This window comes from Pseudophryne corroboree, chromosome 7, assembly GCF_028390025.1.
Source record: "Pseudophryne corroboree isolate aPseCor3 chromosome 7, aPseCor3.hap2, whole genome shotgun sequence".
Lineage (NCBI taxonomy): Eukaryota > Metazoa > Chordata > Amphibia > Anura > Myobatrachidae > Pseudophryne > Pseudophryne corroboree.
In genome coordinates, this window is record NC_086450.1 from 489070739 (window position 1) to 489094824 (window position 24086).

General features: G+C 44.4%; 2 protein-coding genes across 2 annotated transcripts in view; both read left to right on the top strand.

The window, feature by feature from the left end:
- LOC134945695 (uncharacterized) overlaps nucleotides 1–15547 on the top strand; it is a 40618-nt gene extending 25071 nt beyond the window's left edge. The window contains exons 2-5 of the mRNA XM_063935141.1: nucleotides 752–1049; nucleotides 9278–9481; nucleotides 11227–11246; nucleotides 13439–15547. Coding sequence (XP_063791211.1) covers nucleotides 779–1049; nucleotides 9278–9481; nucleotides 11227–11246; nucleotides 13439–14578 — 1635 coding nt within the window. The 5' untranslated portion in view covers nucleotides 752–778 and the 3' untranslated portion in view covers nucleotides 14579–15547. The remainder of the gene's footprint in view (nucleotides 1–751; nucleotides 1050–9277; nucleotides 9482–11226; nucleotides 11247–13438) is intronic.
- LOC134945693 (guanylate-binding protein 1-like) overlaps nucleotides 1–24086 on the top strand; it is a 328447-nt gene that overhangs the window by 53167 nt on the left and 251194 nt on the right. The gene's annotated exons all lie outside the window — the stretch shown is intronic.

Consider the following 24086-nt stretch of genomic DNA (forward strand, 5'->3'; position numbering starts at 1 on the left):
TCTTATGGACATGTGGGGAGGTCTGATGGATATACATGGAAGAACTGATGGATATGTACTGTCGGGGAGGTTTGTGGGGGAAATCTGATGAATATGCATGGAAGAACTAATGGATATATGTGGGAGGTCTGATGGATATGTAGGGGGGGTGGAATGAATATGTGGGGGAGATCTGATGGATATGTATGGGATAATTAATGGATATATACTGTAAGGGAGGTTTGATGAATATGTGGAATAAATCTGATAGATATGCATGGAAGATCTGATGGATATCTGGGTGAGGTCTGTGGGATATGCATGGAAGAACTGATGGATATGTGGTGGAGGTCTGTTGGATATGCATTGAAGAACTGATGGATATGCATGGAAGATCTGATGGATATGTGGGGGAGAACTGATGGATATGCATGGAAGAACTGAGGGATATGTGGGGGAGGTCTGATGGACATATGGGGGAGGTCTGATGGATATACATGGAAGAACTGATGGATATGTGGGGGAGGTCTTATGGACATGTGGGGAGGTCTGGTGGATATGCATGGAAGAACTGATGGATATGTACTGTAGGGGAGGTTTGTTGAATATGTGTCTGATGGACATGTGGGGGAGGCCCTATAGGCACGTGGGAAAGGTCTGATGGATATGCATGGATGAATTTATGTTAATGTTGGGGAGGTCAGATCGATATTTGAGGGAGATCTGACAGTAGCGGCCCCAAAGTTTTCATCTGTATATTTTTTTTTTCCAGGAGACTTTCTCTGACTGCAGAGGAACAATGTCATGCTGTAATCAGTTAGTGGTTGGCATATTTTCTAGAGAAGATTACAGCTCATACGATTGGCTGACCAACTGTGTGAGGTCTGTTACAGGAGTGAAGGATGTGCGCAGTGTTCAGATCACCAACACCTGGTCCCATTTCACTGGTCAGGTCCCCAAATGCTCGTTTGCCATCCTATATCACAGCAAGAGGAGAGGAAGGATAAATATCTCTGACGTCACAGACAGCCTGTATGATAAGGAGCTGAAACACCTGTCAGATGTATATGGTAAGTTATGTGTAATGCAATCTACAGTAGCAACGCTGATCCCACACAGGATACACAATTTGTATAGGAAAATCAAAATTTGGAACCAACATCAAACTGTACATTATTGTATGGGCGATCCTCCCTCCCCCCGACAATAGCTAAGATGTAGATGTTGCAAGTGGTTATTGTAATTGATACAATTACATCAAAGATTTGATCTACAAGAGAGGGGATCAAAGAGGAGGAAACTAACTATAACTTTATATTCAAAAAGACTCACAACGACTTGTGTTATTTGGGTATTCAGCCGTAGGAATAAGACTGAAAATCACAATATTAAAAAGAGAAATACAATCGGAAGGGCCAGAAAATATCCTGAAAATAATCTAAATGCAGTTGTAATAATACTACAATAGGTTTAAGATAGATACTAGCACATTATCTGAATGCAACAAGGATTCTGCGTCTGATAAAGACTTTGGTACAGTATATCCGGCCTTTACATGTGATACACAGGAAATTGAAGTCATATATTACAATATATTTGTTGGTGTTACTACATATGACAGTACAAAAAACTCAGATATATAATAGGAAAAGGTCACCAATTCCCTATAATACTTGTCTATAATCTGCTACATAAATCTTAACATAATCCAGTATAGCCGTAAGACTCAAATTCATATACCTGACCGATCTCTTCCCCCAATGTAACACACAGGAAATGATTGAGGTGAATCGATACACTGCCCACATTCCTCTTTTACATTTTCTGAATAACGCATCATATTATATTGGCCCATAAGATAAACATAACATTGCATTAGCATAAATCCTAAAATAACATGTGGGTGCTGAGATCAGGTAAATGATGTGTCTCCTGAGGCTGATATATATATATATATATATATATATATATATATAGTGTGAGAGATGATGGAGATAGCCTCCAGCGCTGCAATGTCACTAGTCTAGTACCCCTCAGATCTAGCGCACCCTTGTGGAGACAGAAATTACTGTACGTGCATTATATAATAAATGTGTTAGAGATATAATTGTGTTACAGTAGGCAGTGGTGTCAGTAAATAATACTCTGGGACTGTAGAGGTAAAAAGAGTGAAAATATAGTTTCTTTTTTAACTGAAGAAATTTTTATTAGAGAAGATTTTCAATACAGAGCATACACAACATTTGTTAAACAAAAAGGCCAGAAACGCAGTGGCCGCATGTCTGTAAACCATAGTACATGGTAGTATAGTAATAATACTAAAAAAACTTGAAAGTTAGAGGCATAGGAAAAGTAGGGGAGAGTAGAAAGAAAGAAGATAGAGAAAGAGTGAAACACACAATAGGGGAGATGCTGACCATCAGTCTTCCAGGGAAGATGTAGGGAACCTACGCATACTTCTGTACATTCTAAACTAAACAATAGACAGATATTTAGAGACATAAACATAAACATAAAGGGCTCATGTGTATGGTCTATCCATTGACAGTTAGCCCTACCCGGGCCATGTCAGGAGGGCTTGGTGTCTGCCTATCACAGGTTCTTAACATCAAAGAAATCAATCAGTCATACACCACAAGGCAAGGCATTCCGGGAGGCAATACAGGCGGAATAGTAATGAAACCAAGGCAGCCATTTCAGTAGAGGGGATTGGGTAGCTAAGGAATATTTAATGTTCATGGTTTCCATTTCGAAATTGCGTTGTATGGACGCTATAATTTTGGACAAGCGCGGTGGATCCGTTCTCTTCCAAAATTGAGCGATTGCGGCCCTGGTGGTTATGAGAATATGACCTATAACATAAGTGTATTCAGAGGGTACATAGGGAGGAAAATAATTCAAAAGAACAATCTCAGGACGGTAGGGGAGGATCACCTTTGTGACTTTTTCGATTAGTCCAAAGACCTCCGTCCACAGTGGCCTAATAACTGGGCATGTCCAAAATGTATGTATTAAGGTACCTTCCAACCCACATTGTCTCCAACAAAATTTAGAGGAATCCGGCCAGATCTTATGGAGTTTATCAGGTGTGTGGTAGTGGCCATGAATTAGTTTGAACATCATTTCAGTGTGATTGATGCACCGAGACATTTTAAAAATATTCATGAAAATATTTTCCCATTCCTGATCTGTCAGAAGGATATTAAGTTCTGATTCCCACCGTACTTGAGTATGTAATTTCATGTCATTGTGTGGGGATAGAAGGGTAGCATACCACTGTGATACACCACCTTTGTGTTGTATGGAGGAAAAGTTACTCAAGATATGTGGAGGGGGAGTAGGGGTGGTGAGAGGATCGGGTATATTTGCCATTATCCAATGTCGAATGCGTAGATATTTATAAAAGTCCTTTGACGGTATCAAATGTTGGGATTGTAGCTGTTGGAAGGTTTTAAGCCCTGAGTTATCATATAAGTCCTTGACCAGCTGAACACCAAGCTCCCGCCAGTTCCGCAAAGAAAGTTCAGGGAGCAATTTAGATATCGCTAAAATGGATAGGTGCGAGGAAGGCAGTGGGCAGTCGCCCAGATTAGTAACCAATCTGTCCCAAACTCTAAGGGAGTTAGTTATACTCCTCACAAGTTTGGTAGAGGGGGGTATATGTGAAGGTTTGACCCAGATTAGATCTGGAAGAGGGAATTCAGAGCACATATGTCTTTCAATATCTACCCAGGGTTTTACGGACTCTGTCTGAAGCCAGTCCTTCAGCTGATCAAGGAGACACGCATGTTGGTAAAGTTCAAGGTTGGGGAACGCGAGACCCCCGCTACCTTTAGATCTAAACAAGCGGGTTCTAGCTATCCTGGGCTTTTTACCCTTCCAAATAAAGGTGGACATGACAGCGTAGAATTTGTTAAGGAGAGCAAGCGAGACTAAGTAAGGTATGGCTCTAAACAGGTACAGAATTTTAGGGAGGAGCATCATTTTAATCGATGAAAGTCGCCCTAACCAAGAGATTTCATAGTTTGTCCACTGTTTAGTGAGGGTTTTGAAGTGGTCTAAGAGGGGAAGGTAGTTACAATCCACCTCGGAATGAGATTTGGAAGGGATCTTGATCCCAAGGTATTGAAGGTAAGAGTCTTGCCAGGCATAGGGATATGTAGATTGTAGGGATTGGAGTGGAATTGGTTCAATGTCAAAAGCTAATGCCTCTGTTTTAGCCGTATTCATTTTATAGTAGGAGACCTTGGAGTAGTCTTGCAGAATATCGTGGATAACTGGGAGAGAGGATTCAGGTTTAGTTACAAACAGCAAGACGTCATCTGCAAACAGGCAAATCTTATGTTGTGTGGTACCTATATATACTCCGCTTACCTGGGTAGACGCCCTAATTTTCTCTGCCAGAGGTTCTATTGCTAAGATGAAAATTAATGGTGACAGTGGGCATCCCTGGCGGGTGCCGTTAGTGATGGGGAAAGAATCGGATAAAAACCCATTACTAAAAACGCTCGCTGAGGGGTGTGTATATAGGCGTAGGACATTCTGTAAAAATTGCCCCTCGAACCCAAACCTGGCAAGAACTTCTGACATGTATAACAAATGGATCCTGTCGAAAGCTTTCTCCGCGTCGAGGGAGAGCAGTAATAAGGGCTCCCGCGACGCGGAGCGAGCCTCTAGTAGGGAGAAAACTCTCCTGGTATTGTCTGAGGCTTGACGACCGATAGTGAAACCCACTTGATCTTGATGGATCAATGTGGGGATCAACGGATTTAGTCTATTTGCTAGCAGTTTGGCATACAGCTTAATATCTGTGTTCAAAAGTGCTATGGGTCTATAATTTACGCAGAGAGATGGGTTCTTGCCAGGTTTGAGAATCGTTATTATCTGTGCCTCCAACATCTCTCTAGGGAAAGGGTTAGAGGAAGCGTCGTTGTACAAATTAAGAAGAAGTGGGGAGAGTGAGTCTTGGAAGGTAATGTAAAAGAGATTAATAAACCCATCTGGCCCGGGGGCCTTGTCCTTTTTGAGGGCTTTCAGGGAAGTCTGAATTTCTCTCTCAGTTCAGGGTGTGCAAAGTGTGGAAGCATCATCAGTGGAAATAGAAGGCAGATTAATGGAGTCTAAAAAGGATCGTATAAGCTGCAAGGAAGGTTGTGGGGTGAGGGAGTCATGTTTGAGGTTGTACAGTTTTCTATAGTAAGAGGCAAATTGGTTTGCAATATCTTTTGGGTTCAGGGACAGCGATCCATCTGGGTTTGTCAGGTGTTTAATTCTATTGATAAGGTTTTTCCCTCTAAGTTTCCGCGCCAGCAGTTTACCCGCCCTATTGCCTAATGTGTAGTATTTTTGATTTAGGTTGGAGACTGCTCTTTGTACGTGCGAAAGATAGAGACTGTTCAGTTTCCTCTTTGCTTCAGTCAGAGACGCGAGAGTGAGATCGTCGGCAGGGGATTGTTTATGTTTAGTTTCTAACGTTGTCACCTCCAACTCATAAGCCAACTGAACTTCCCGGTCACGGCGCGCTATGTGAGCTGAAGCATGGATAGCTGCGCCTCTCAGGACTGCCTTAAGGGCACACCAATGGTTGGAAATAGAGGTATCAGCGGGGCTATTAGTGTCCAAATATGAAGACAAGGCCTCGCGTAATATGGAGATTCCGTCCTCATCTTTCAAAATGTAATCTCGCAACCTCCAGGGGCGCGTAGGGGGGGTAGACGTTTTGTATGACCAAGACCAAAGTAAGGGTGCATGATCAGACCACGAAATCTGCAATATTTTGACGGTAGGGATGGATTGTAATGTCCATTTATCCGTCAGGAGCAAATCGATCCTAGAATAGGATCTATGCACTGCCGAATAAAATGTATAGTCTCTAGCTCTGATATTCCTGACTCTCCAAGCGTCATATAGATCGAATTCAGTTAGTAGGTGTGAGAAAGAGGAGGCCAGGGATTTGGCTGCGTTAGCAGATTGTTTATCAAGTTTCGAGGATTTGTCTAGAGTAGGGTCAGGAGCTATATTGAAGTCACCCATCAGAAAAGTCGCACCTTTCTTGACACTATACAGTTTTTGAAAAAAGGATTTCAGAAACCGGGGTTGATTGGAGTTTGGGGCATAAAGGGAGACCAAAGTGACATACTTAGTTCGCATTTTCCCCACTAGAATCAGATATCTGCCATTGCCATCCACCCATTTACCCTCCAATTGGAAAGAGCACGATTTATGGAAGAGGATAGCAACACCATTCCTCTTAAACGGCCCACAGGAGACATAGTGAGTTGGGTAATTGGTATTGGAGAACTGAGGGGGAGTGTGCAGTGGAAAGTGGGATTCCTGTATAGCCACTACGTCCGCCTTTTGATCAGCGAAATATTTCAGAGCCAAGCGCCTCTTATGGGGTGAATTGAGCCCTTTAACATTAAGACTTAAAAAGGTGGCCATGTGGGAGGGTATAACAGGATGATATGTGGCACAGCGAAAAGCGTCAGTAACATTTGTGTCAGAAGGTAATACATAGCGGTATAGTCCACTAAGGAAGGAGAAGCAAAGTCAGCATCAGGAAAGAGAAGAATATGAAAAGAGAAGACAGAACAAAAAATAAAACAGGGGAGAAAAACGGAAATAGCATCCATATAGGAGCTAGAGGTCCCGTCACATGGGTGTCGTGACGGACAAATGTGGGTGGGTGGCGTGTCGGCCAAAATTACCCACCGTCGCCTCCAAACCAAAACATACTTAGCAAATGGTTAACGATCGTAAATATTGATATGATAAATAAATGAGGTCATCCTAAATTAAGGAGAGATGTACGTTTGCTATCCAATGAAAACAGGAATAGTTTTACCTCAATCTAAGTTTAAACTAAAGCCCTGGAACATCAGGCGAAGAGCATAGCCTATAGTATAAAGTACACATAAACATAGATAAACCTGTAGGGAAAAAGAAAAGGTTAAATAACAGCTATCTTATGGTCAGTCCGATGTGAACTTCAGCCCGGAGCCAATGTCCAGTCTTGGGCAATTCGTTTTGGTGATGTAGCGGGGGGAACAGGTTGTTGTTTATCGAGAAGGATGTCCCATTTTTTGAGGATTTTAGGCCCATCTTCAGGTGTGTTGATGATGGTGGTGGTACCATTTCGTAGCACTATCAACTTAGTAGGGAATCCCCACTTATATTGGACTGCAGCTTTCCGTAAAGCTGATGTGATGGCGGAGAATGAACGCCTTTTAGTCATAGTCGCTGGGGACAAGTCCTGGAAAAGTTGAAGAGAATCCAAAGAAGTCGCCGTAGGTGAAGAGGGTAATGCTGCACGCAAGATCTTCTCCTTAATGTGGAAAAAGTGAACCCTGAGAAGTGTGTCCCGGGAAGCCTGAGCAGGTGCTTGCCTGGTCTTTGGGAGTCTATGGATCCTGTCGATCAGGAGATCAGAAAGCGAAACATCAGGTATCAATTTATGGAAAAGATCGGTGGCGTAGCCATACAGGTCAGCGTTGGAAACATCATCAGGGATGCCTCTTATTTTGATATTGTTCCTACGCGAGCGATCCTCTAAATCCGTGGTTTTGTCGCGGATATAAGCGACTTCCTCTAGGAGAGAGTCGTGTGCGGTGATCAAGTCATTATGTGATGCTACCAGCTCCTCCATCTTATGCTCAATGTGGTCTGTCCTGTCTCCGATTTCAGAGATATCAGAACGGAGAGCTTGTATATTAGATCTAAGCTCAGATGAAATGTCAGATTTGAAAGAGACTAACAAGGAGTGGATAGAGCGTAGCGTGACCGGGCCATCCAGAGAGTCCATATCGACTTGTGCGGCGTTAGACGGGTTGGATATTTTTGATGAAGTTGATTGAGATGGTTGAGCCAGAGACGGCGAAGGAAGGGGTGCGTGGGGCTTGTTACTTGAGGAGGAGGATCCAAAGAAATTCACTTGCGAAGCAGATTTAGACCCCTTCGACTTCTTAGGAGGCATGTCGAGGTGTCCCGAAGGGGATCAGTGTATCATACAGGTAACAAAAGGATGACCGTAGCAGATGGCTATTCAGGCAGGGAGCGACGGTGGGGTAGACATGGTGTTAGAAGGACATATCCTCACAGGGGAGCTGCACCATATTTGCTTAGATTGTTAGCAATAGGTGTAAAACTTCGTGGTCCTGGGAAATCAGATTATATGTACGAGAGAACAGAGCAGGGGCACGTATCATATGCTTACTCCCCGACTCCGCAATGTAAAGCTCCCAGCCTGGACCAGCCAGCAACCAGGGTCTGCTGTGCAGGAGCTTGGAGCTATTTAGGGAGACTCTGTGGGGTGTTTCAGAAGGAGGGCATCTGGTGTGTAGTAAGAGTATTCAGCTGCAGCAGCAGCAGCAGCAGCTCCCTGCAATCAGCTCCCTCCCTCCACTTCCAATATGGCCGCCGTTGCTGGGTCCCTGCTTTGTATGGTGGCAGTTCAGGGGTCCCCCACCTCTATGTGGTGACACTGGTCTCCCAAGCCCCCCCCCCCCAGTCGCTGTATGATGTGGAAGGGGTCAGAGCGGTCGTTTTCACTGGCGCTGCGTCCGCGCGCCCAGCTCTGCCCCAACCAAGATGGCCGCCGGCGTCTGACACTCGCGGGTGCCTCCGCGGCTCCCTGCAGCTCACCCCGTCCGGTCCCAGCGCTCCGGCCGCCGGCACACGGCTCTCGGCAGTGCTGCAGAGGGGTCACAAGCGGCGGCAGCGGGGGCTGATCACCTCTGTGTTGCTCCCGGTGGGCTCCGACGTCCGGCCGGAACTCGCCCGAATACAGGTCCCGGCTCCTATCCCGGAGGTAGGCCGCAACCTGCAGGAGTAGGGTAAACCTACTCCCCGGCTCCGCAGCTTTCCCTCTCTAGGGAATATGGCTTAGGGTGGCTTTAGGGATCTCAGGGTGAATAGCAGACCCTCCAACATGACCCGCCCCACTAGGTACAAAATGCTCTGTTCCTGGACTTCCCTCTTAATTTATGATTTCCATCACCTGTGTTGAACTAGTTACATGATAAGAAAGCTGTTTCTTCACAGGTAATGGCAATAATAAATTAAGAGGAAAGTCCAGAAACAGAGCATTTTGTACCTAGTGGGGAGGGTCATGTTGGAGGGTATGGAATAGTTATTCTGGGTGGGCTGCCGATAAGGGGGTTAATAAGGGTGTTTTTGTACGAGCTCCCCTGGGACACAGCTTATCAGTCCAGCAGCAGGCCACACCCCCCGAAAATATAGTTTCTTCAGTGCAAATAAGTAACAATAAAACAAGGTGTAATTATCTGTGTGACTTGTGCAGGAAAGGACAGAGTGCTGGTGGTGATTGATGATCTGACGGACACCAGCGAGAAGGAGAAGAGCCGGATCCTGCAGCTTCAGCCCAGCATTGAGACCCTGGCCAGCAATCTGTTCCTCTATAAAGAAGGGTATGGTGACAGTGATGAGAGGACTCCATTAATGTCACCAAGAAATACAAAATTGGAGACACTGATCAGGAGCGCTGGTAAGTAACGGAGGAACCATATTTCCGTATACTAGTGAGGAATACCTCTAGTAAACTCACACCCCAATGTACTTGGCTGGGAGCTGGGTTTTAATTCAGGATGAACAAGCAGTTCTACAGGCCAGGCCACAAAGATGAGGGGGCAGTACCATCACCCCTCCTGGAAATGCTCCCTGCAGCCTGGAAATAAGCCTGAGAGCCACCAACTCAGTTTCCCAGCTGCCTCTTTGTGAAGTTTTGGCATTATATGAGTGGGACCAAGGCCGGTCCCTCCCGTTGCCTAACCCTAAGTGTATCCTCCCACAGCCTAACCCTAACCCTCCCCTCCCACAGCCTAACCCTAACCATCCCCTCCCACTGCCTAACCCTAACCCTCCCCTCCCACAGCCTAACCTTAAACATTCCCTCCCACAGCCTAACCCTAACCATCCCCTCCCACAGCCTAACCGTAATCCTCCCCTCCCACAGCCTAACACTAACCGTCCCCTCCCACAGCCTCACCCTAACCATCCCCTCCCACAGCCTAACCCTAACCCTCCCCTCCCACAGCCTAACCCTAAAAATCCCCTCCAACAGCCTAACTCTAAACATTCCCTCCCACAGCCTAACCCTAAACATTCCCTCCCACAGCCTAACCCTAACTGTCTCCTCCCACAGCCTAACCCTAACCATCCCCTCCCACAGCCTAACCCTAACTGTCTCCTCCCACAGCCTAACCCTAACCATCCCCTCCCACAGCCTAACCCTAACCCTCCCCTCCCACAGCCTAACCTTAAACATTCCCTCCTACAGCCTAACCCTAACCATCTCCTCCCCCAGCCTAACCCTAACCCTCCCCTCTTGCTGCCTAACCCTAACCATCCCCTCCCAAAGCCTAACCCTAACCCAACCCTCACACAGCCTAACCCTAACCATCCTTTCCCACAGCCTAACCCTAACCCTCCTCTCCCACAGCCTAACCTTAACCATCCTCTCCAACAGCCTAACCCTAACCGTCCACTCCCACAGCCTAACCCTCCCCCTAGTGCCCATCCTTCCCCTTATTGCCTAATTCTAAACCTAATACATCAGGATTCATCAGTATTTTGACCGTTGGAATTCCGCAGCCGGTATTGTGAACATCGGGATGGTGAAAGGCGGGAGACTGACTAGATCCCCTTAATAATACATTTGTTAATATGTGATATGCTATGAAAACCAGCAGCCCTTCATGCGGTGTCCCAGTGTAGCAGCATATATATGGCTGCATGTAAAACTCTGCTTTGTGGCTGAGATATTATTTTCAAAAAGGTGACAAACCAAAATAGTACAAGATCAAACATCTACAGTAATTCCTTCCCCCTGTCCTGTTCCTTACATAATCTGACCGGTCAGCTATATGTACTATTACTGGACGGTTACTTTATGATGAAAGATTACAGGATGCTAATGTGTTTACATAATAAGGGCTCAATCCAATCAGCCATGCAATCTCGTGGGTGCGAGTCATCGTGGTAAGGGCCACCCCATAGAGGGCCGAGATATTTTGTGCAAATTGGTGCTTTTTTTCAGCTCACAAAGTGTGCGACACCGGATGCTGCTGCCGGCGTTGAAATGCCGCGGTAACTGCACATCACGCCCTTCGCGGCTAATTGGATCAACCCCCTGTTATCAATACTTCCATACCTATATTAATGAAAATGTATGATGTTATCTATTCTCTTCCAAAGATGAGATTTATTAATGCACTCTGTTTTCTTTGACAGCCATTAAAGCCATCGTATATGTAAGTATAATAGATAGCTCTATATAGATATGAGTAAAAAGAGACAATCAGGCGCAGATGTTATCTATCATATACATAATTATTGTGGTGTTACTCTGTATAAGGAATAATATTTCACAAGTAGAAAATATGCCGCTCCCAACAAATAATCCGCAATTTTTCAATAGTAACTAAAAATATATAATATATAGAGAGCGCTTATTTTATCATATATGTGAAAATATAATAGTAGCGGTTAAGAATTAAAGATAACAGTATTAAAAAACACAGTATTAGAATACATTAGATAAATCTGTTACTAAATAGTGTCCAATAAATGAGCAGTCATGAGTTGGTAGACCAAACGCTGCATATAATAGAGAAGAGTCCAAGCAATTATATGTGAAGCTGTATAAAGTTCCATTGGAAGGGGAGCGATAGATCTCGTGCTATGCTACCACCTCTGTAACTCACCGCTCCGTAAGGCTGTCACATAGAGTTGTGGTCTTCAGCGCTGATGCCTTGTGTAGCTGAAAAGGCAAGGGCCCTCATTCCGAGTTGATCGGTCGCAAGGCGAATTTAGCAGAGTTACACACGCTAAGCCACCGCCTACTGGGAGTGTATCTTAGCATCTTAAAATTGCGACCGAAGTATTCGCAATATTGCGATCACAAACTACTTAGCAGTTTTAGAGTAGCTCCACACTTACTCTGCCTGTGCGATCAGTTCAGTGCTTGTCGTTCCTGGTTTGACGTCATAAACACACCCAGCGTTCGCTCAGACACTCCCCCGTTTCTCCGGCCACTCCTGCGTTTTTTCCGGAAACGGTAGCGTTTCCATCCACATGCCCCTAAAACGCCGTGTTTCCGCCCAGTAACACCCATTTCCTGTCATTCACACTACGATCGCCGGAGCGAAGAAAAAGCCGTGAGTAAAAATCCTATCTTCTTAGCAAAATTACTTGGCGCAGTCGCAGTGCGAACATTGCGCATGCGTACTAAGCGGATTTTCACTGCGATGCGATGAAAAAGAACGAGCGAACGACTCGGAATGAGGGCCAATAATCGGACCCCACTGTGTGACTCAGCTTCAGCCTTGCATCTTTTTTGTATACTTTTCCAGTATTTTTGTGCCTCATCTTCGGCTCTATACATACTTTATATAAACTTAATTCCCATGTGGTTAAAGTTGCAGCCCGACGTCTCTGGTGCAGACTGAACGGTGTTTCACTGCATCTGCGATGCGAATAAGATGCCCATTTAAAGGAGAAAATGCTATCCTACACCAGTCAGTGCAGATCACTCATGCCAGGTGTCTCGCTCGCCATAGTATATTAAGGTGTATGTCTATCATCTGTGAGTAAGCATGGATAGCCTTTAAACCTGGGCTGTTGGGTGCCGAGAGTGGAAACCACTGGTCTAAACACAGAAAGAATTTATTTGAAAGATAAAAAAATATATATATTGAATTTAAAAAAAAACCTTATTCTCAGAATGAAGCATTTTCTTATGACAGTGATTTGTTATCGCCACGCTGAGATGGCGACAACAGAACAGGAACAATTGCTGGTGCGGTACTTAAGATAAAAGTCTCCACCAGCAGCGTGATAACACTGTTATTCAGTGGTGTAACTAGAGACTGGATGTCCCCTGGCAAACTCTCAAGATGGCCTCCTATTTGATCACAATAAACCCTTAGGTCTTTGTGTGCAGCTGCAGCTGTGTAGGCACTAGTGGAAGAACACTGGAAACCAGCAGACAAGGTGGGAGCTGTAGAGAATGCTGCTCAGATGCACTCACAGGGGACAGACACACCAACGGGCAGACGTGGGGGTAAATAGCGGGGATCAGGTGGACCCAGCAGGCCGCATTGGTGTGGTCACGACAGACAATGATCTGGGAGTCCAGGCTGCGACTTCGAGCCTATCCATTTGCCCGTCTAGCCACCTTGTAGTTATACCACTGCTGTTATTACAGGTGGACGATGTGATAATGACCCTATCACACCCATTCTGCCACCAATGGGACTTTTCTGTCATTGAGGAACATGAGCCAGTGTTACAGTATATAGTGTGAGAGTTGTGTGGCTTTGTTAGTGTTTGTGCTGCTCATTTCCTCCTCAGGAAGGAGCTGTTATACCCAGCAGCTGCAGCTGATAGAGTAATAGGGAGATGCTGTATCTGTCATGTAACATCTTCTTTTATCTCTTATTAGAGATGTGTCATCTGGCTGATCTTCTCCGGGGTGGTCTTACTTATTGTGATCGTTGTTGTCAGCACTGTGCGGAGCGGACACAGCGAATATCAGAATGTGACCTCGGAACCGACACCGACCATCACTTTGTCAGCTTCTTCCAATACTTCCGAAAACACCACATACCCGCCGGGAAATGCCACCCACCCACCGGGAAATAGCACCCACCCGTCGGGAAATGCCACCCACCCGCAGGGAAATAGCACCCACCCGCCGGGAAATAGCACCCACCCACCGGGAAATGCCACCCACCCACTGGGAAATAGCACCCACCCGCCGGAAAATAGCACCAACCCGCCGGGAAATGCCACCCACCCGCCGGGAAATAGCACCCACCCGCCGGAAAATAACACCCACCCGCCGGGAAATGCCACCCACCCGCTAGGAAATAGCACCCACCCGCCGGAAAATAGCACCCACCCACCGGGAAATGCCACCCACCCACCGGGAAATAGCACCCACACACTGGGAAATGCCACCCACCCGCTGGGAAATAGCATCCACCCGCAGGGAAATGCCACCCACCCGCCGGGAAATAGCACCCACTCGCTGGGAAATGCCACCCACCCACCGGGAAATGCCACCCACCCACCGGGAAATAGCACCCACCCGCCAGAAAATAGCACCCACCCGCCGGGAAATGCCACCCACCCGCCGGGAAATAGCACCCACCCGCCGGAAAATAACACCCACCCGCCGGGAAATGCCACCCACCCACTGGGAAATAGCACCCACCCGCCAGAAAATAGCATCTACCCATCCGGAAATGCCACCCACCCACCGGGAAATAGCACCCACCCACCGGGAAATGCCACCCACCCACCGGGAAATAGCACCCACCCACTGGGAAATGCCACCCACCCGCTGGGAAATAGCATCCACCCGCAGGGAAATGCCACCCACCCGTCGGGAAATAGCACCCATCCACCGGGAAATGCCACCCACCCGCCAGGAAATAGCACCCACCTGCTGGTATTTGCCAACCTCACCTGGCAGGAAATTGCATTCACTTACCGTAAATCACCATCCATCTGCCAGAAAAATGACACCAGCTTGATGGGAAATACCACCTCCCAGGCAGGAAATACTAATGGGCCATAAAATAGCACCCACCCGTTAGCGGCTGCTGGGCTGCAGCACCAACCACACATTGCAGGGGGGAGCTGGTCAGCACATATAAACATACATGTGATGATGTATGTAATATATGTGCTGGCTGCCGTACCCAGGGATTAGCAGATGCCGCTGTGTGTATCACTTATCTGTTGTCTTCTATAAGACCGCCCCCAGACTCCTGTGAGCCAATGGGAGTTTGGGGGCAGGCTTATAGAAGCAGCTAGGATAAGCTGTGTCCCGTGCTGCGGCAGCTGTTGGTCAATGATACACACAACGGTGACTGATGACCCCTGCGTAAGGCAGCCAGCACATATATTACATACATCACATGTACGTTTACTGTATGTGTGCTGACCGGCTCACCCCTGCAATGTGTGGTCAGAGCTGTAGCCCAGGGGCAGCGGCCGCCACTGCACCCACCTGCTGGGAAATACCTCTCACCTGCTGGAAAATACTACCCTCCTGTTGGGCAATACACTCCATGTTGCTACACTTGCGCTGACATGATAGTGACTCCAGATATCTGTATACACGCCTGCACATCTCAGTCCCCCCAGCACACACCACATTGCTGACATATATACAGATCTACATGTACTGCATGTTCTCTGTATTCACTACTTACTTACCAAGGAGAATACTGTATATACTGTATCTGCCAATAAGGAGAATACTGTATATAGTGTATCTGGAGATATTGTGGGACCCATTCACCCTAAGAGACCTGGAGTGAGCTATAGATAATCCATTCTCTGTTCTGGTATATACCTGCTGTATACTTACCTATATATAACAGTGCCTGTATTTGTTCAGTGTATTGTACTATGTTTGCCACTTCCTACTCTCTCCTATATCTACTGTATAATTAAATACATATATAATCATTGTACAATATGTAAAAATACACATTTAATTTGAGTGCATATATTTCTGTAATAAATCTTGTAAACATTATGTACTGATGGATTGTGTATTATACTTCCCCACATCTGTAGCTGTTATCTCAGTTCATAGATTATTAACCTTCTTACTGAATCCTCACAGTGGGAAATATCCACTGATTAATAATCTGCGACTCTAAGACTTCCAATATTAGCCAGTATTCCACTGTTCCAAATAAGAGGATTTACAAACCCTAACGTCCCAACACTAGAAATCCTCTCACCTTCCCTAACCTTAAACCATAACCTCTCACCTTCCCTAACTTTAAGCCATAACCTCTTACCTTCCCTAACCTTAAGCCATAACCTCTTACCTTCCCCAACTTTAAGCCATAACCTCTTACCTTCCCTAACTTTAAGAAATAACCTCTTACCTTCCCTAACCTTAAGCCATAACCTCTTACCTTCCCTAACTTTAAGCCATAACCTCTTATCTTCCCTAACTTTAAGCCATAACCTCTTACCTTCCCTAACCTTAGGCCATAACCTCTTACCTTCCCTAACCTTAAGCCATACCCTCTTACCTTCCCTAACCTTAAGCCATAACCTCTTACCTTCCCCAACCTTAAGCCATAACCTCTTACCTTCCCTAACCTTAAGCCATACCCTCTTACCTTCCCTAACCTTAAGCCATACCCTCTTACCTTCCCTAACCTTATGCCACAACAAAGAAAACAGGCAACCACTAACTACAAAGAAAGGAGCTTCTAAGTGCATGCTTTATTTGTTACATCGTATATGTGGATCAAACAGCAAGTGTGTTGCTAGTTCAGGTGTTACAAAGTATCACTCAAAGACATTTAACAGAGATTTGGTTTGCAGTCTTATTACACAGCCTTTCAGGTCACTGTTTTTATAGGTTTTCAGATATATTATAATACATATTTGTTTTAAACAAATTTGATTGATTTTTATTGATACTGGACGGTATTAACTATAGTTTTAAGAAATAATTATTTAATAAAATCTACAAACAGATTAAATTAACACACTCATTCTCCTAATCATTTTGACACCAAGCATGACATGTTTATCTTGTTCTATTCCAATTATATATATATATATATATATATATATATATATATATATATATATATATATGATGTTAAACTCTATTATATAATTTAATACATAATGATGCTAAACATGTTTTGTCTATGTGTTGTATGAATATGTTGTATATGTCTTTGCGGCTTCTCCGTGCAAATGCGTATGCTACTATATATGCGCAAAATGCACGGACAGATACCCATCTGTTTGGAGTTTGTATGTGGTGTGTATGTAATATTTTGACTTCGACAGTCCACCCTTTGACAGTAGACAATAACTGTCATAACTGTCACATTAAACATAATTACAAAAAAAATAATTTCAAACACATAATCGGTGACCTAGACACACGTATGTATTCATTTTGCAAATCAGAAATTGACTATATTTGGGGTAGACAGGGTGGAGAATGGGACATCCTCTATATGCACTCGGCAGTCATGGGACCACTGGTTGTGTGTGGGACAACATTCAACCTATAGAGTATGCTAGGACAGTGCTATGGCCTATGATGTCTGATTTGAACGAATGTTGCACACATACATGTACCTACGTCTTTGTGCACTGATGTTCGGATTCGATAGAGGTTTTGCTGGGTAGAGGGAGAAAACACAAACAAATCGTGAAAGAAACATATAACATTTTCATGGTATATATTCCTATCACTCCCTGAACATTGTTTCCATATCTGGATCGTATGCTAGGTCTGTTTCATCATTGAACAAGGGTTATTATTTCAGCTAGTGTCCTTCCTAGATGACATAAACCTTCGGAGTTCGGGGAGAGCCACTCATAAACTTTTTTTCCACATATATTAATGAGCTCTTTATCTGCTATGTGTGAATAGACATTGTCTGATTGTTCCTGATTGACTCCCAATTTCATGTTTTCCTGAAATTGATGAGATTTAAACATACAAGGGATTTATCTATGGTACTGGTGGATCTTAAGACTAGGGGGTCTAGTTATATTATATTCCTTGTCCACCGGTCCCACCCCCACTCCATGTAATTCAAGTACCTCAGCTAACTCTAAACAAGGTGGCACTAGTCCTGCATTATTTTGTCTTAGAGGTACCTGTGAGCACATCCAACATTCCATTTGGTTTAAGACCTTACCCACTAGTGAGTGGTAATCACTCAAGGGATGTCTGTCAAATGCTGCATTATTGCTAGACTGACATCTCTGGATGCACTCATCTTCAATTATAGGGTCACAATAACGACAAAAATACAGTATTCCTCAGACAATAGCCTATTACGTTACCTCCGAACTCTGTAACTACTAGACCTTTTTTTCTATGGCTTTAACAAAGTGATAGGCTGATTGTGGGATCCTATAAAGACATCACTCCTTTCTCCAGAACCAGTTCCAGTCCCACACTTGACTCCTCATGAAAAACTAACAAAAATAGAATGACCTGAAAAAAATAATGTTTGTCAACGGGAAAAAGAAAGATAGAACAAAACAAATCTTGTCCATAGCAAATCAATTACAATGACTGGTCTTTCTGTAATCCTTTAGTACGCTCAGGTAGTGTTCAACAGTGCCTCCTCTCAGTCTTCATGGAACAGACTCTCAGGTGATACTTCTGCGATCTCACTCCCTTTACGAGTTCCTTCCAGACTACCGACTTTCTTGCAATGGGAATTCGTGGACCCAAGTCCCTCGGCTACTTTCACTGGGATCGTGCTGTCAACAAAACTTGGTACGGTCCTTCCCACCTGTCTATTAGGCAACCTGAGTGTAAGAACAATCACACAGTCTCTTGGTTCACAATCAAGACAGTTAGTAGTTAGCATACCAGGAATCAACAGTTTCAAGTGCTTTTGATAAGTTCTCAAATGCTGGCTCATCTCGATAAGGTACTGTACTGTCACCTCATTGGTGTATTTCTGATCATTGTGCGGATCAATCATGACATGAGGTTGTCTTCCAAAAATAGTACCCCAAAAAAAATTCAAATAGGGTGATTCGTTAAGTGTGGATCTGGGAGTGGTTCCAATGCTACATAATACTAGTGGCAGTGTCTATGACCACACAATAGTTCAGTTTCAAGCTATCACTTTGCTCCTAGGTACACCATATCTACACACAAATTTCTGCACAATTTCCTTGCGGTAAACACAGCAGTATTTGTGTTGACAGGAAATGTCTCTACCCAGCTCAAGAAAACATCAGTGCACACCAATACATGTTTCAAATTCCTATAGGGTGTTAACTGTACGAAGATGATTTGTATTACCTAAAAAGGTCCGTCTGCAAGAGGAGTATGGGATGGCTCTGTTACCTTACCAAATGTTCTTCCTCATGCAAGTAAGACAGGTCATTGCTTTCCTGCTTGCCTGAGAAGAGAACCCTGGTGCACGCCAGTAAGCTCTAACCAATTTGCACATACCTTCCTTACCCTAGGTGAGTCAGATCATGTGCTGCCTCAGCTTGGCTTGGGAGATAAGTCCTGGGGGCCATTGGCTTACCTTGTCCATCTCTCCAGAGTCCTGAGGACTCCTGACCATACCCCTTCGCCTTCCAGACCTACTTTTCCTGTAGGGAACATAACTTTGCATCTTAATTTAACTATAGTGTGTTTGCAATGTAGAGTACCATGAGAATAACTCCAAAAAAAGAAAAAACATCTCTAGAGGGAAAAAGAAAAAAAATATATCAGGTCTGCGTTCACCAACGGGCTGTCACTTATGTCTGGTCTCGTAGGAAAGGTCTGATTCAGATATTCCATACCATCATGCATATCAGTGTCTATACAAAATTTCCCTTCACCAGTATTCTTATCCTCCACCTTTTGTGCATTACAAGACACACTGCAGTAATATACTGGTGAGACATACCGGGTTTGGGCAGAACTTTGAAGGACCAATATGGCATATGGTGTATAAACTGTGAAATCATGTACCAGTACTATGACCCAGGTATTTGACCCTTGTCCTACACAACTGTAGTTTATCCCTTGAGACCCTGTGCCCTGTCTGGAAGAAACGAAACAGAAACTGTTTCGTATCTGCCAGGGATGACTCAAAGGAATCAGCGCACAACAATAAGTCATCAACATATTGTATCAGCACCAACCCATTTTCAGGCTGAAAGGACTGTAAACAGTCATGCAGGGCTTGAGAGACAATACTCAGGCTGTCGCTCGATACCTTGGGAGTATCGGGTCCATGTATTGTACCACCCTGTGTGAACGCAAAAGATGAAGAGGAAACTGAAGAAACAGAATAGAGGTTGGTGACAGTAAAGTTTGTAGAGGTGGAGAGGATTTTATTAAAATGACAACTGGATTGGGCACTACAGGGAATTGATTCTTAAATACTTGTTCTACCCCCCTTAAAGCTTGTGCTTGCTGTGTCACTACTGGGACTACCTCAGCCATCAATCCAGTGTCCTGTCCATCCTAAGTTCATAGGGAATCCAGTATCTGTGAGATGATTTCCTCTACCTGTGATGGACATGAATCTAGAACAGTGGAATGCAACATTAGTCTTTGAGGAGTATCTAACATACCTTGTACTTCCTGAGCGGGAGTACAATATATGTATTTCACATTTCAATGTACATAACAAAATCTCTGTCAATTAAGTTAGTCAGAGGGCCACTGCTGCTAGGAAAAAAAAAAAGAAAAGGGTTTAGCATCATAGAGGCCCAATCGTAACTTCTGCAGGTTTTTGTCAAAGGGTAATGTTGCACTTCCTCCCGTTCCTCCCATTTGCCGAATTAGTGTCTACCAGTGATCTTGTCCTGACAGAGAATTTTCTAGTACTAAAAAAAACAAGCTCCGAGGTCATGGAAGTATTCATTCAATCCTTCTCATCCCGTATTAAGGGTCTGTACATGGTCCAACAAACATTTCCGAGCTTATCTTGAATAGGGGCATTACTAGAAATGAATACTTCTTATTTGGCAATTAAAAAGAAATACCCTGTGGGTTACCCCATTTCTGTCCACTTTCCTACTGGCAAATACTAATGTGCGGACAGGATATTCTCCATTTCTGACATTACTTTCTTGGTTTTTATTTTATTTTTTGGCTATATGTGTACTTGAATGGCACCATACTTACCAGTTCCACTGGTCTCAGCCACTTCCCCTGCAGGCTACAGCTCCTCTTTTACCAGTTGGATACTCCTCTGAATGCATGAGAAATGGCTGAAACCAGTCAGGTCACCTTCTCCTACTAAATAAAACTTTGACATTCATTAGTACATATATACTGTAGGTTACATTCAGATTTTTATTTTTATTATTTTCTATAGTTTGTATGCTGGCTGTAACTGCTTCCACATCCACATATGGCAGTGTACTTGCTTTCTCTTTTTTTTCTTATTTATTTTTGCTATGAGTTCAAACTGTTTATATGTTTTCGTTCTTGTCTTATTTGACTTTGGTTAAACATACTACCTACAATACCTCAAGATCAAAACCACCAATCACTGGAAATGATATTCCACCATTCATACGTACTCAATTATTACAAAAAGCCTGTGTGTGGACCATATTTCCCACACATAATATACAGAGCGGACCCTCTTGGCCTCTGCTCCTTAGCCTGAACCCTGGCTCCAAAATGCCTCTCGCATGCCCATTTGGCTCCCATTGTGGGCTTTTTTCACAACACACCAAATGGCCCACACGAGACGACGGTGAAAAGTTCCTTCGAGTGCTTTTCACCCACTCCTTCACCACTGGAATGTACCACGACTCACTCCTGTAGTGATTCCCCGCGTACCCAGTGTGGATCCCTACCAGACTCCTGCACTGGAAGTATGGAGCATTAACAAAATTAACACCACACCTTTTTCAGTGGAGGTTCAAAGCCTGTTGGAATGTTTCCTGAGAGAGAGTCAGCAAAACTTCCTTCTCTTTACGCAAATCACGTCTGCGTATGCTATCACAGTGCGTAAGATGATGTAATTTGTGCAAAATAATGCAAATGGTATCGCGTTGTGCTGCGTATCTCACACACACAGATGTGCGGTCCAATCGCACAGCTTATAGATACTTGTTATCTATACACCCTATGATCATGGGAGTCGAATTCCGCTAGCTGCGCTACTCAGCCGGAGCGTAACATCAAATCACGCTCATCCGCGTCAATCTCAATACGTAAGGTCGCTAGCCTTCATGCTACCAAGCCTCTGCTAACTCAGCATCTTTCTATGGGAACCCGAATTCTGGGGTTCAATACACTCACACCTACTTTCAACCCACAGTTATACACAAGGGAGGTCATTCCGAGTCGTTCGCTCGGTAAATTTCTTCGCATCGCAGCGTTTTTCCACTTAGTGCGCATGCGCAATGTCCGCACTGCGACTGCGCTAAGTAATTTTGCTATGAAGTTAGGATTTTTACTCACGGCTTTTTCATCGCTCCGGCGATCGTAGTGTGATTGACAGGAAATGGGTGTTTCTGGGCGGAAACAGGCCGTTTTATGGGCGTGTGGGAAAAAACGCTACCGTTTCCGGAAAAAACGCAGGAGTGGCCGGAGAAACGGGGGAGTGTCTGGGCGAACGCTGGGTGTGTTTATGACGTCAAACCAGGAACGACAAGCACTGAACTGATCGCAGATGCTGAGTAAGTGTGGACCTACTCAGAAACTGCTAAGAAGTTTGTAATCGCAATATTACTATTACATCGTTCGCAATTTTAAGATGCTAAGATACACTCCCAGTAGGCGGCGGCTTAGCGTGAGCAACTCTGCTAAAATCACCTTGCGAGCGAACAACTCGTAATGACCTCCAATATTTTCTGTATAGAAAAAAAGTTATTTACCAGTGATTGATAACAAAGAAAAATCATATAGTTACCTGTGTTTTATGCACATATATTGGTAAGCTGCTCAATTAGATTGTGATGTCACTCAGGTGCTAAAAGGGAGGGGTAATTCTGTGTAAATAAAAACTATTTGTGTTCCCTAATGCACACCGAGTGAAAAGTAATACTACATAATAATCAGATAATATGGAGATCTTAGTTGCGTAAATCTGCAGATAAAGGGTTAAGCCCCCTGGCCAATCGGCAAGGCTTCTCCGTCACTGGGGGTCCCTAATACTAGGTATGGGTCTGGGGTGCAGGACCCCATCACGTGGGCACAGGTTGGCTACCCCAGGTCAGCACACAGGTGAAAATTAGGGGTTATTAAGAAGCACATAAGTGCTATGTAAGTGAAGTGTGATTAAAATAATACAAATATATATATACAAAGTGGTAGGAAAAATCATGAGTGTTAATAAAGTGTTAGGGTGTGCCGACCTGAAGCCACCCAGCCTTACCGACATAGGGGCCACCGCACCCCACACCTACCCCATAAATAATTACACATATGTCTGGGTCTGAATGCCCAGTAGTTAAGGTCACATGATAATAGCTCCTACAGCATCTGAGAGCCAGCTTACCTGGAGACACCCCTAACTTCCCCTATGGCACTCTGGAGTCAGCAATCCGTCCTAATGCTGACCCATCCATGCCTCTCTAACTACAATGCACATATATTGGTAAGCTGCTCAATTAGATTGTGATGTCACTCAGGTGCTAAAAGGGAGGGGTAATTCTGTGTAAATAAAAACTATTTGTGTTCCCTAATGCACACTGAGTGAAAAGTAATACTACATAATAATCAGATAATATGGAGATCTTAGTTGCGTATATCTGCAGATATAGGGTTAAGCCCCCAGGCCGATCGGCAAGGCGTCTCCATCACTGGGGTCCCTAATACTAGGTATGGGTCTGGGGTGCAGGACCCCATCATGTTGGCACAGGTCAGCTACCCCAAGTCAGCACACAAGTGAAAAATTAATAAGAAGCACATAAGTGCTATGTAAGTGAAGTGTGATTACAATAATATAAAAATATATACAAAGTGATAGGGAAAATCATGAGTGTTAATAAAGTGTTAGGGTGTGCCAACCTGAAGCAGCCCAGCCATACCGACATAGAGACCACAGCACCCCACACCGACCCCATAAATAATTGCTCATATGTCTGGGTCTGAATGCCCAGTGTAAGGCCACATGACAATGGCTCCTATAGCATCAGAGAGCCAGCTTACCTGGAGACACTCCTAACTTCTCCAATGTCACTCTGGAGTCAGCAATCCCTCCTAATGCTGACCCATCCATGCCTCTCTAACTACAATGCACATATATTGGTAAGCTGCTCAATCAGATTGTGATGTCACTCAGGTGCTAAAAGGGAGGGGTAATTCTGTTCAAGAAAAAAACTATTTGTGTTCCCTAATGCACACTGAGTGAAAAGTAATACTACATAATAATCAGATAATATGGAGATCTTAGTTGCGTATATCTGCAGATATAGGGTTAAGCCCCCAGGCCGATCGGCAAGGCGTCTCCATCACTGGGGTCCCTAATACTAGGTATGGGTCTGGGGTGCAGGACCCCATCATGTTGGCACAGGTCAGCTACCCCAAGTCAGCACACAAGTGAAAAATTAATAAGAAGCACATAAGTGCTATGTAAGTGAAGTGTGATTAC